Genomic DNA, 14,834 nt, shown 5'->3' on the forward strand with positions numbered 1-14,834 from the left:
GTGCAAACAGGATATTAGCATCTATGAAACAAATAAATTATGACTGCTATAATGCATTTTTAAGATATAATTATTCAGGAGTAGCACCAGGAATCAAAATAGTTGCAATTATTACATCACAGAAAAGCCTCAAATGAAATAATCTAATTTGTCCCATGAAAATTAGTTTTCCTCATGCCTAATCTTTATCCCTTGAAAGGCCCTGTTGATTCTGTTTCTACTGAACTTACAGGTACTTTATTCCAGCCAATGAGCAATGATAGGCAGGCACACAAATAGGCAGGGAATTGATGGATATCAAGTTTATTGTCATTCAATCATACACATGTATATCGCCAAACGAAACAACATTCCTCTGGACCAAAGTGTGCAACATAGTAGCTATAACTCACACATAACATATAAAGTTACCAGAAATAAATGAACAACTTATAAGGTGCATATGGAATTCAAGTTAAAAAGTAAGCAGTATAGCGATAGTGGCTCTTCATATATGATGAGACCTGGGTGGTGGCAGGGAGTTCAGTAGTCTTATGGCCTGGGGGAAGAATGTATAGGCTGGTGTACAGTTTTAATTGGCATTTTAGTCAGTACAGTTATGTGGGCAAAAGAACATACTCCTCTGCTTTACTATTTAATTTTCCATAACATCTTCCTCATTTATCTTAAGTTCCAAGTTTTAATCTGCCCCCCAGCCTTTGATCTCTTTGATACTGGAAAGAATTTTCCTCAATAGCTCCGTAGTTCCATTTAATGTTGGAGAATGTATACAATATACAACCTGAAATTCTTACTCTCTGGACATCTTCGAAACAGAAGAAAAAAAGCCTAAAGAATAAGTGACAGAAAAAAAGATGCAAGAACCCCAAAGTCCCCTGACACCCTCCCACGCACAAGCAGCAGCATTAACCATCCCCTCCCCTCCCCTCCCACTCCCCCCACTTATTCTAGCATAAGGCATCAGCATTCCCACCATCCACCATGACAGCAACAGCAAAGCCCCCAAAGAGAGACCATGGTCTACAGTCCATCAAAATCGAACTGTTCAGTCCAAATTTTCAGCATCCCACAGGCTCTCGCTCTCTCGCGCTCTCTCTCTCACTAACAAGGGAGAGACACATATCACTCCTTCCACAGCAACAGGGGAGTCAACAGTCGCTATTTCGATGTTACCGTCAGTCCGAAGCATTGTTTTTTATTTCAAGTCCTCCACCTCGAGAATCAGCAAATTGATTATTGAGTGCAGAGCCCTCCAATAGCCACTCTCGCTGTCTTTGATCTGCCGGCTTCCTCTACGCTTCAGTACACGACACTGGTGAGGATTTGTATCCACAGAGCCGCGCAGACCCCAAAGTTGCCCGACTTCAGGCTGAATCTGGACATACCAAAATGTGGCCCATCGGCGAGCTTCAATAACAGGAACACACTGTTGTGCAGAACCAAGGGCATCTGCACCACTATCAAGATTCCTTTTAATCTGCTTTGCTCCAGGGAGAATAACCCAGTTTTCTAGTCAAATGTTATAGTGAATATCCCTTTTTTTGGGATCATTTTAGTGAATCTTTTCTGCATTTTTCTATAGGAACTTGAATGCTTAGTAAAATTAGATAATCAGAATTGAAGTGACTACATGTGTGACCCAACCAGAGATTTAGATCAGAATCAGGTTTACTATCACCGGCATTTGTCGTGAAATTTGTTGCTTTTCAGCAGCATCACATTGCAATACATAATAATAAAAACTATAAATTACAATAAGACATACATGTTAAAAATAATTAAATAAGTTGTACAAAAAGAGTGGAAAAAATATCGAGGAAATGTTTAAGGATTCATTATTCATTCAGAAATCTGATGGTGGAGAGGAAGAAGCCATTCGTGAAATGTACAGCATGTGCGTTCAGCTTCCTGTGCTTCCACCTTGCTGGTAGCAGTGGGAATAGGGCATATCCTGAGGGATGGGGGATCCTCAATGATGAATGTTGCCTTTTGAAGGTGTCCTGAATGCTGGGGAAGCAAGTGCTCATGATAGAGCTGGCTGAGATTACAAATTTCTGCAGCTTTTTCCTGCTCCTCAGCAGTGCAGTGCAATTTTGTACAGATTTTATACCAATGGAATTTATACCTCCATGTATGAATTGAAGGATAACATACAGATTATTAATCATTCTCTCAATACGCTCTGCCATATGGAAGATTTTATGAAGAACGTGCAGTATAATTACTCTAGGATGGAGAAGAATCACTGAAAACATTGTACAATGGGGAAGATTTTCCAAGTGTTACAGCTTGCATATATTCCTTGGGGATAGAACTACCCATGTAAACAGAGTAATTTTCATTTCAAGCCAGTGACCAATACATATTGACAGTTTTACATAGCAGTACTCATGTTGGTTGAATGTCTAGATCATTGCTTCTTGAGTTCGTATAATCTTTCTTACTTTTGTGAAACTTTTTTACCACTCTATGCACACAGTTCAAGATATCTTTCAGTGTTTAGATTTTTATATGACAGTTTAGAAATTCCCTATTTGCTAACTACACTTAGTGGCCACTTTATTCGGTACACCTGCACGTTAATGCAAATGTCTAAACAGCCAATCATGTGGCAGCGACTCAATGCATAAAAGCATGCAGACATGGTCAAGAGGTTCAATTGTTGTTCAGGCTAAATGTCAGAATGGGGAAATATTATCTAAGTGAGTTTGACAATGAAATGATTTCTGGTGCCAAATGGGGTAGTTTGAGTATCTCAGAAACTGCTGATTTCCTGGAATATTCACACAAAACTGTCTCTAGCATTAAGAAAATGGAGTGAAAAACAAGAAAGCAAAACAAAATTGAGTGAGTGGCACTTCTGTGGGTGATAACACCTTGTTAGTGAGAGAGGTCAGAGAAGAACAGCTAGACTGGTTTTAGTCTGACAGGAAGGTGACAGTAACTCAGATGACCACAGGTTACAACAGTGGTGTACAGAAGAGAATCTCTGAATGAACATGTCAAACCTTGAAGTGGATGGGCTGTAGCAGCAGACGACCACGAACATACACTGAGTGTAGGCCACTGAGTGTATAAGACATTGTTTCAACATTCTGAAATATTATCCTGAATTTTACTAATGAAACCTGCTGATTATGTTCCTCACATTTGCTGTGGTAGAGTGCGTTAACACAATACCTTACAAGTTAGCTCACTAAAGTCTTCTGAAAACCTTTGATAGTAAGCAAGTTCTGCCACCAACTTTTCCAGATACCTACCACACTCTACATTAAAACAAAACTTTCCACACAGGTTACCTTTAAATTTCTCTCTTCTAATTTAAATAGCATATCCTTTGGTGTGTGATATTTCTAACCTGGGGAAAAGAGTCTGGTTGTCTACACTATCTGTGTCTCTCATAACAAAATAAGAAATCCTCTATCTGGTCTCCCAATCAGCAATCAATGTTCTAGGGAGAAAAACCCACATGTGTCCAACCTTTCCCTATAGTTAAGCCCCTCTAATCCAAGCAGCATCCTGATAAACTTCTTCTGAACCCTCTCCACATCCTCTCTATCCTTCCTATAATGGGGTAACCAGAACTGCATGCAATACGTGGTCTGACTGAAGTTTTGTGTACTGTAGCTCCAGCATTACTTGATTACTCTTCTGCTAAACAATCAATAATATCTGCCATATGCTTTCCTTATCACCTTTTCCACTTACATAACCACTTACTGTGAACTTTGGACCTGTACCTCAATGCTATTAATTGTATAACCATACTGCATTAACTAGCATAGACAAGTGCTGTGGTATTGTGCAGCATCCACAATGTTTTCCTCCTCCCCCTTACTTCTGTGAGCTCACTTTAAATGGTGTTTACACCTGATTTTTAAATACCTTTGTTAATCTCTCCACCTACCTCCACCCAATACACCTGCTTCAACATTTTGACTCTATTCACATCAGCTATAACCGAAACTTGCCACTTCATATTTCGATTCACAGCCATTCAATGATTGTTGTTTTCTGAGGCTTTTTTGTTAGTCCTTTCACCATCAAGGAAATTAGAGCTATTCCCAAATCCAGAAATCGTTTGTTGTCAGACACAAGCAGGATAACACTTTTCGTAAAGTAATTAAAGTAGCGTGCAGTCATCTGAATTGAATGCTGCTCTAAATTATTGAAAGAAAGCAGCAAGAATATTCAAGCAATGAATGGATGCTGTAAGCAACTACGCAAGAATGTCATTGCAGTTGTGAACAGAATTTGGAAATCTGCTTAACAATTTCACAAAGAAGAACTGATCCTTAAAAATATCTACTTTTTTAAATGATTCATGTTATTATGAAAAGCATACTGAAATATTTTAATGGAAATGATACTGTACAGGTAAAGAGGATGTGAAGTCATGCCAGAAGGTAGTTGTGAGGATGACCATTCGAAAGAATGATTGCCGAAGTAACAGACCAGTAAGTAACACATGAAATTCAGAAGAATGTTTTGGTATTGAGTCATATCCTTGATCAAGCTAGCTATTGTTTTCTCAGTACATTGAATACTGAATGACACAGACTATTTATCCTAACAAGCACATCCTTATATGATACTTTGTTTTGAACTTTTCTATTGTGTTTTCATCCTTTTAGAGTAAAAACATCAGAAAATAATCCAAGTGTGCTTTAACTTTGGTTCAAAGGAAATTTAGCTTAACATGTCCACTTTTCAGTGCTATAACATATCAATCTTAGTCTACAATTTTGAATACATTTACATGCTGCACTACAAGTTTTCATAAATATTTGGGATAGCCAGTCCTTTCCCATGGACTCAGATGTTAATGTATGTTCTTTAAAAAAAAAAGTATTTGTAAAGTATGCAGTGATACTTTGGGAACAACTTGCCTGAAAATAAGGGCTAACACATGCTAACTGACTTTCATCAGGTAAGAAGTCACTGGGGTATGGTTTGTAGATGAGAAAAATGTCAGAACCGAAGCCTGATCCTGAGAGTTTGGAGTACACTGTTCAGAGCTGTCTGGAGACATCTGCTGCATTATCAAATCATGCGTATAATTTTACTGCAATATATCACACGAGAATACACACTTGAAGCACCCGAGTCTCCACCTTCACAAATAACTGGTTTTCCCGGTCTCTGGAGGACTTGATGGACATGGTGAACGTGTTCTTGGGGGGTGCTAGAAAATATCAGGATACCATCGAGGTAAACAAATATGAACCGATTTAATAAAATCCCTCAGTACGTCATTGATTAGGGCTTGAAAAACGGCGGGAACATTGGTGAGGCCAAACGGCATGACCAAATACTCAAAGTGGCCCAGAGGTGTATTAAAGGCCGTCTTCCACTCGTCCCCTTCCCTCACCCTGACTAGATGGTATGCGTTACAAAGGTCCAGCTTTGAGAAGGTGGTGGGTCCATGCAGTGGTTCAAAAGCCGAACTAATGAGGGGTAGAGGGTAATTATTCTTAACTGTTCTACCGTTTAGGCCTCTGTAATCAATACAAGGACAAAGTGACCTGTACTTCTTTTCTACAAAGGAGAAACCAGCGCCTACCAGTGAATATGAAGGTCTGCTAATGCCCGCTGTGAGGGACTCGCTAATGTACTTCTCCATGGCCTCTCTGTCAGGTCGGGATAGGTTAAAAAGGCAACGGGTGGGTAGCGAGGCCCCAGGGAGAAGGTCAATCATATGGGTGGTGTAGAGGCAGGGAAAGGGCCCATTGTTTACTGAATACCTGTCCCAGGTCATGGTATTCTGTGGAGACTCAGTACAAATTGAGGAGTTCCAGGACAGGCAGGGTTGCGGTAGCTTCCCTGGGAGGTGGGGCTGACCACAGACAGTTGGCATGGCAAGACTAGCTCCATTTGGCTATCCTCCTGGTAGACCAGTCGATGTGGGGATTGTGTTGGGTCAGCCATGGATACCCTAGAACTACCAGGGCTTGAGGAGAATGAATGAGACTGAATTGTACCTCTTCCCGATGGTTGCCGGATAGGACCAAGGTCGGGGCGGCGACCAATGAGTCACCCGAGCCAGCAGTTTTCCATCTAGGGCCCAGGCCTCCAGTGGGGTAGTTAGCGGCTCGCGAGGTATTCCAGCCTGGATGGCTATGTCTTCGTCCAGCAGATTGCCCTCGGCACCGGAGTCCACCAAAGCGGATAGGGACTGTCGTTGGTAATTCACGGTAGCCGGGATCTGCATCTGTGTCTGAGGGGCTGAAGAGAGTATCGTTCAGCTCACCAGGGCCCCCTTTTCACTGGTGAGCCTTCCCTTTTGGCTGTTTAGGGCAGGTATCCTGGATATGTCCTGCCTGGCCACAATAGTAACAATCCCCAGCTCACCACCTCCGAAGTCGTTCGTTCGGCCGGGGAAAGATGGTTCCGTCCCAGCTGCATTGGTTCCTCCGCCAGGGTGGTGGGGATGGTCGGAGCAGGAGCTTGGAGTGGCTGGGGAAGGGAGGCTGGCTGAGACTGATAAGGTGGACCGTGGGCTTTCCTGAGGAGTGGGGCAACCGGTTCTTTCTCTCAGCCGCTCTTGAAGTTGATTATCTAATCTAGTGGCTAGCGAGATCAGAGAGCCCAGACAGTCCGGGTCGTCCCTCGCTGCCAGTTCATCCTTTATCTTGTCCGAGAGACCCTGTCGAAACACCTCCCATAGGGCCTCATCATTCCACCCTGAGTCTGCGGCTAAGGTCTGGAACTTGATGGAATACCTTTCTATGCTTCGCGAACCCTGACAAAGAGTCAGCAAGCGTTTAGCAGCGTCCTTACCATGAATAGGTTGTTCAAAGACCTTCCTCATTTCAGCAACAAAGGAGGGGAAGGAGGAACAAACCTCTGGTTGGTTATCCCATATCGCGGTTGCCCAAGCCAAGGCATCCCTTTGTAACAGCCCCATGATGTATGCAATTTTGGATTTATCTGATGTGTAGGTGCGCGACTGTAGCTCAAAGACCAGAGAGCATTATAACAGGAAGGCCCAGTACCTCCCTAGGTCCCCAGCGTAGGGTTCGGGCTTGGGTATGTATGGCTCTCAAGGGGACTGTGTTGCTGATCCCAGGGGCGATGCCATCCCGAGCGGTGGGGTTTGGGTAGTTGGAGTTCTTGGAGGAGACGGAGAAAGGGAAGTGGAAATTCGGCCCACCTGCTCACTGACTTTCCGAACATTCATGGATAGCATCCAAAATTTTTTCGTGACCTCCCTTAGTATTTGGTCGTGGGTGCCCAGTAGGTAGCCCTGGCTGGTGAGGGCCTGTTGTACGGGATCCGTGCCCGCTGGGTTCATTCTGGCCAGTTCATTCTGTTACACAAGCGTGGCAGTGGACGAACTCAAGTGCAGAACACGGGCACGGGGGCAGAGTCTTTATCCTGCATTTTCTGATGGGAAGAAGGTGTGTGTAGTTAGTGGAACCTGGGAATGATTTGAAATTAAACTGGGGGATTGAGGCCCAATTCCTGAGGTAAATAGCAAGGTGGGGGGGTTTGCCAGGAGGGACCATGACACAGAGTGATTGACTTCTGAGGAACTAATATTCGATGCACATGGACAACTTCAGGAAAAGGAGAAATTATTAGAGATTAAGTATTTTTTGTATTGCACAAAATTAATATGATCTTCTGTTTTCTAGGTGAATATAGTATCGTGTGATGGAAAATGCCCCTCTGCCAGTATTTACAACTACAGCATTAACACACACGCCAGATTTTGCAAGTGCTGTCGGGAAATTGGGCTGCAGAAACGCATGGTGCAACTTTACTGCAGTGGAAACTCAACCTGGGTGAACTATCCCATCCAAGAGCCAACAGACTGCTCCTGCCAGTGGTCCTAGAGTGTGACAGGCAGAAATGAACAAACAAAAAGCGCTTCTGGATCACCTGTGAAACAAAGGTTTTTGACTATTTGTAGTTTGGTGCCACATGCAATCTCATAAAATTAATTACGATCTATGTTTAGGAATTCTTATTATTTCAGTTTAACATTTTCCCCCATTATTTCAACTCCATTATTTTTAAAACTGCCTGAAATAGTTCATCAATTTAACTCACAAAAAAAAGTTCTGATTCTTTCCTGCTTAACGTTGCCAAAAAACAATCCAACTAACTGGAGCCCACTCGTGCAGGATGCTATTCTTCGAGTTGTCCTTGACTTTATAAAACTGTTTCACCACATGCAGTTTACCTGGCCTGAGGTGTCTCTTGGCAGAGTGTGCAAGAGTGGGAAATGAAGCTTTCCTTGATACTCGCTGCCTCTATTAGAGGAGCATTGACCTCACACAAAATGCATTACCAAAAACTTTTTTAAATCATAATTACAAATAATATTTTAATTATCCATTTTTAATGAAGTGTTGTCAGAAGAAACGTTTTGTACTGCCTGGTTATGCCAATGAATTTATTGAAATACCTTGATATATTTTTAAATTCTCATGTATAGTTACTGATCGTTTCCCCAAAATATTTCTGTTTGTTATTCTTTTGAAATCATATGCAGTAAAATTATCAGAGAAATTAATGCAACAAAAATTGATAAGGATAGTTTTTGATATACTGTAGATACCTGGTTTGTTTTAAATACAGTTGATTGGGTTCTGTATATTTCTGTGTACTTTATTTAAACCTTAAAACAAATAAAAGCATCTGTTTTGTATTTCTGTGCATCCAATATTTAATCAAAATCATTGTGAAACTTGAGTAATTGTTTTTTATTATATGCAAGTGTTTGTAGTTTTCCTTTTATATAAATGGAATATGTAAATCTCTAATAGAGTTAGACTATTGTGACTATGCTAATTATATGAATAAAGATGCAAAATAAGTTGATTAATAATTCTAATCTGCATATTTGACTTTTTAAAATATACACTGAATGCACGAGCAATTCTGCATTAAAATATTTGCTCTGTAATTCTGTAATATACCAAAGGATGTGCAGGTCATTCCCCCAAACTTTAATAATCTTGAAGATCCTTTGAACGTGTTATTTATTTTTATTTTGAGATACAGCATGGTAACAGGCCTTTCTGTCCATGAGCCCATGCCACCCAATTATACTCATTTAACCAATTAACCAATATTTCTTCGGAATGTGGGAGGAAACTGTTGTTAGTTAACCCTGCTGAAATGACTATCTAAGAAATTGCAGGGGACTTGCTGAGGACGTTCCATAACTTTCTCTTCATTACTATTTAACTACATACATTTCATTATCTAATATCATCGTAACCATCCAAATGATAATAAGACTGAATAACAAGAAAAGTTTTTTGCGAATTTGTTTTCATTAAATAGTAAATATTTTAGTTTTACGATATCATTCAGAAATTCCAATTACTATATTGAAATTTTCTCTCACTTTGTAAAACTACATAGTATTAATGGAGAGATATTCAGTACTTAAGGCTCTCCATGTTCTAACCAGTTCTCTTCCACCACCACCCTCTGTCTGATGAACTGATGCTTACCCTCAACAATTCCTCTTTTGGCTTCTCCCACTTTATACAAATGCAAGGTGTAATCATAGGCACTCATGTGGGACCCAGCTACACCTGTCTTTACATCAGCTATGTGGAGCTGTCCATGTTCTAAGCCTATGCTCCCCAACTCTTCCTCTGCTACATTGATGACTGCATTGGTGCTGCTTCATGCACCCATGCTGAACTCGTCAATTTCATCAACTTTGCCTCCAAGTTCCACCTTGCCCTCACATTTGCTTGGTCCATCTCTTGACACATCTCTTCACCTTCTTGTTCTCTCTATTTCCACCTCTGGAAAAAGACTATCCACTGACCACAGTTACAAGTCATTGACAAGTATCCTGACTATACCTCTTCCCATCCTGTCACTTGTAAAAATGATATTCCCATTTCTCAGTTCCTCTACCTTCACTGCATCTGTTCTCAGAATGAGACTTTCCAGTCTAGAACATCTGAGATGTCTTCTTGTTTCCGAAAACAGGGTTTCCCTTCTACTACTGTTATTGTTGCCCTCACTCATATGTCCTCCATTTCGCACCTGCTTGTCCTTACTACTTGCTGGCTTCATCATAACAGGTACATGGTTCCCTTTACTCTTGTCTTCCTCTACATAAACATCATTCACAACTTCTGCTGTCTCCATCAGGATCATAGAAACATAGAAAATAGGTGTAGGAGTAGGTCATTCGGCCCTTCAAGCCTGCACTGCCATTCAGTATGATCATGGCTGATCATCCACCTCAGAACCCTGGACCAGCCTTCCCTCCATACCCCCTGATCCCTTTAGCCACAAGGGCCATATCTAACTCCCTCTTAAATATAGCCAATGAACTGGCCTCAACTGTTTCCTGTGGCAGAGAATTCCGCAGATTCACCACGCTCTGTGTGAAGAAGTTTTTCCTAATCTCGGTCCTAAAAGGCTTCTTCTTTATCCTCAAACTGTGACCCCTCGTTCTGGACTTCCCCAACATCGGGAACAATCTTCTTGCATCTAGCCTGTCCAATCCCTTTAGGATTTTATATGTTTCAATAAGATACCCCCCTCAATCTTCTAAATTCCAACGAGTATAAGCCTAGTTGATCCAGTCTTTCATCATATGAAAGTCCTGCCATCCCAGGAATTAATCTGGTGAACCTTCTTTGTACTCCCTCTATGGAAAGGATGTCTTTCCTCAGATTAGGGGACCAAAACTGCACACAATACTCCAGGTGTGGTCTCACCAAGGCCTTGTACAACTGCAGTAGTACCTCCCTGCTCCTGTACTCGAATCCTCTCGCTATAAATGCCAGCATACTGTTCGCCTTTTTCACCGCCTGCTGTACCTGCATGCCCACTTTCAATGACTGGTGTATAATGACACCCAGGTCTCGTTGCACCTCCCCTTTTCCTAATCGGCCATCATTCAGATAATAATCTGTTTTCACCACCAAAGTGGATAACCTCACATGTATCCACATTAAGTTTCATCTGCCATGAATTTGCCCACTCACTTAACCTATCCAAGTCACCCTGCATCCTCTTAGCATCCTCCTCACAGCTAACACTGCCGCCCAGCTTCGTGTCATCCGCAAACTTGGAGATGCTGCATTTAATTCCCTCACCTAAGTCATTAATATATATTGTAAACAACTGGGGTCCCAGCACTAAGCCTTGTGGTACCCCACTAGTCACTGCCTGCCATGCTGAAAAGGTCCCGTTTATTCCCACTCTTTGCTTCCTTGCTGCCAACCAATTCTCTATCCACATCAATACCTTACCCCGAATACCGTGTGCTTTAAGTTCGCACACTAATCTCCTGTGTGGGACCTTGACAAAGGCCTTTTGAAAATCCAAATATACCACATCCACTGGTTCTCCCCTATCCACTCTATTAGTTACATCCTCAAAAAATTCTATGAGATTCGTCAGACATGATTTTCCTTTCACAAATCCATGCTGACTTTGTCCGATGATTTCAGTGCTTTCCAAATGTGCTGTTATCACATCTTTGATAACTGACTCTAGCATTTTCCCCACCACCGATGTTAGGCTAACCGGCCTATAATTCCCCAGTTTCTCTCTCCCTCCTTTTTTAATAAGTGAGGTTACGTTAGCCACCCTCCAATCCTCAGGAACTAGTCCAGAATCTAAAGAGTTTTGAAAAATCATCACTAATGCATCCACTATTTCTTGGGCTACTTCCTTAAGCACTCTGGGATGCAGACCGTCCGGCCCTGGGGATTTATCTGCCTTTAATCCCATCAATTTACCTAACACCACTTCCCTACTAACATGTATTTCCCTCAGTTCCTCCATCTCACTGGACCCTCTGTCCCCTACTAATTCTGGAAGATTATTTATGTCCTCCCTAGTGAAGACAGAACCAAAGTAGTTATTCAATTGGTCTGCCATGTCCTTGTTCCCCATAATCAATTCACCTGTTTCTGTCTGTAGGGGACCTACATTTGTCTTAACCAATCTTTTTCTTTTCACATATCTATAAAAGCTTTTACAGTCAGTTTTTATGTTCCCTGCCAGTTTTCTCTCATAATCTTTTTTCCCCCTTCTTAATTAAGCCCTTTGTCCTCCTCTGCTGGACTCTGAATTTCTCCCAGTCCTCAGGTGAGCCACTTTTTCTGGCTAATTTGTATGTTTCTTCTTTGGAATTGATACTATCCCAAATTTCCCTTGTCAGCCACGGGTGCACTACCTTCCTTGATTTATTCTTTTGCCAAACTGGGATGAACAATTGTTGTAGTTCATCCATGCGATCTTTGAATGCTTGCCATTGCATATCCACCGTCAACCCTTTAAGTGTCATTTGCCAGTCTATCTTAGCCAATTCATGTCTCATATACCTTCAAAGTTACCCTTCTTTAAGTTCAGAACCTTTGTTTCTGAATTAACTACGTCACTCTCCATCTTAATGAAGAATTCCACCATATTATGGTCACTCTTACCCAAGGGGCCTCTCATGACAAGATTGCTAATTAACCCTTCCTCATTGCTCAATACCCAGTCTAGAATAGCCTGCTCTCCAGTTGGTTCCTCGACATGTTCGTTCAATAAAAACAATCCCGCATATATTCTAAGAAATCCTCTTCCTCAGCATCCTTACCAATTTGGTTCACCCAATCTATATGTAGATTGAAGTCACCCATTATAACTGCTGTTCCTTTATTGCACATATTTCTAATTTCCTGTTTAATACCATCCCCAACCTCACTACTACTGTTAGGTGGCCTGTCCACAACTCCCACCAGTGTTTTCTGCCCCTTAGTGTTATACAGCTCTACCCATATCGATTCCATATCCTCCTGGCTAATGTCCTTCCTTTCTATTGCGTTAATCTCCTCTCTAACCAGCAATGCTACCCCACCTCCTTTACTTTCATGTCCATCCCTCCTGAATATTGAATATCCCTGAATGTTGAGCTCCCATCCTTGGTCACCCTGGAGCCATGTCTCTGTGATCCCAACTATATCATATTCATTAATAACAATCTGCACTTTTAATTCATCCACCTTGTTATGAATGCTCCTTGCATTGACACAAAAGCCTTCAGGCTTGCTTTTACAACAATTATGTTGAAAAGTGGCCCTTTTTGATTTTTGCCCTGGATTTGCCAGCCTGCCACTTTTACTTTTCACCTTACTACTTTTTGCTTCTACCCTCATTTTACACCCCCCTGTCTCTCTGCACTGGTTCCCATCCCCCTGTTGTGAACTAATCTCCTCTCTCCTAGTCCCTTTAATTTGATTCCCACCCCGCAACCATTCTAGTTTAAAGTCACCTCAGAAGCCCTCGCAAATCTCCCCACCAGGATATTGGTCCCCCTAGGATTCAAGTGTAACCCGTCCTTTTTGTACAGGTCACACAGATCCAAAAACTTGAATCCCTGCCCCCTGCTCCAATCCCTCAGCCACGCATTTATCCTCCACCTCATTGCATTCCTATTCTCACTGTCGCGTGGCACAGACAGTAATCCCGAGATTACTACCTTTGCGGTCCTTTTTCTCAACTCCCTTCCTAACTCCCTATATTCTCCTTTCAGGACCTCTTCCCTTTTCCTACCTATGTCATTGGTACCTATATGTACCATGACCTCAAGCTCCTCACCCTCCCACTTCAGGATATCTTGGACGCGATCAGAAATATCCCAGACCCTGGCACCAGGGAGGCAAACTACCATCCGGGTCTCTGGACTGCGTCCACAGAATCACCTATCTGACTCCCTTACTATCGAGTCCCCTATTACGACTGCCCTCTTCTTCCTTTCCCTACCCTTCTGAGCTACACGGCCGGACTCTGTGCCGGAGGCATGCCCACTGTCGCTTCCCCCAGGTAAGCTGTCCCCCCCAACAGTACTCAAGCAGGAGTACCTATTGTCAAGGGGCACAGCTACTGGGGTACTTTCTATTACCTGACTCTTCCCCTTCCCCCTCCTATCCGTGACCCACTTGTCTGCCTCCCGTCGCCCCGGTGTGACCACCTGCCTGTAACTCCTCTCTATCAACTCCTCACTCTCCCTAACCAGACGAAGGTCTTCGAGCTGCAGCTCCAGTTCCCTAATGTGGTCCCTTAGGAGCTGCATCTGGGCGCACCTGGTGCAGATGTGGACGTCCAGGAGGCTTGGAGACTCCAGGGCCTCCCACATCCGATACCGAGAACAACAAGCTGCCCTCACACTCATATTGCTCCTCTCCTCAAATAACGACAAAAAAATGAATACCAAACCTTCCTCGCCTCGCCCGTTTCCGCCTAAGCCCGTTGAACCGAACCCCTTAAGCCTTCACTCTGCTCCCGGCTCACTCCACTGCCCGCTGTATAAGGCTCTGTCCTTTTAAATCTTCTGCGCTTCACTGCCCGACGTCACAAGCCTGCGCAGTCCCGCCTCTCTGAATGCCGATGGGACAAAACCCCAAAAAATCCAAAAATGGCTTCCTCCGCACTCCCGCTCCGATTCTCAGACTTCCTTCTCCGAATAGGATATTCTATTCCCCAAATAGAAACATAGAAAACCTACATGTCAGTACCTCCAATTGGACTTTGTCTTTTCGTGTGCTTCCCCCTAGCTGTCAGTCTGGGGTTTTTGTATTGCCATGTGCACTTGTTTGTTTTCATGCCCTATGTGCTCCTGTCCCCGCTCCTGCTCTACTCTGGCCCCTGTATTACTGAGTACTCCGCCTCTCACCTGTTTCTCATTATTACCTGTTTTGCTGCCACTTCTGTCTCATTGTGCTCCACCTATCATCTGCCTCTCTCTTTATTGCTCAGTGTATTTTAGTTTTGTGTTTTCACCTGTTTGTTGCCAGATTGTGCCAGTGAATTTTCCTGAGCCTTTCCAGCATTCTTATCTGTACGCTGTCTGT

General features: G+C 42.7%; 1 protein-coding gene across 1 annotated transcript in view; it reads left to right on the forward strand.

Moving 5' to 3' along the window:
* The window catches only part of otog (otogelin), a 235,636-nt gene extending 226,980 nt beyond the window's left edge, over positions 1-8,656 (forward strand). Inside the window, exons 54-55 of the mRNA XM_063063100.1 lie at positions 4,378-4,457; positions 7,638-8,656. Of these exons, the coding sequence (XP_062919170.1) occupies positions 4,378-4,457; positions 7,638-7,838 (281 nt within the window). The 3' untranslated portion in view covers positions 7,839-8,656. The remainder of the gene's footprint in view (positions 1-4,377; positions 4,458-7,637) is intronic.
* Positions 8,657-14,834: the final 6,178 nt, after the last annotated feature.

This window comes from Mobula hypostoma, chromosome 11 (assembly GCF_963921235.1).
Source record: "Mobula hypostoma chromosome 11, sMobHyp1.1, whole genome shotgun sequence".
NCBI lineage: Eukaryota > Metazoa > Chordata > Chondrichthyes > Myliobatiformes > Myliobatidae > Mobula > Mobula hypostoma.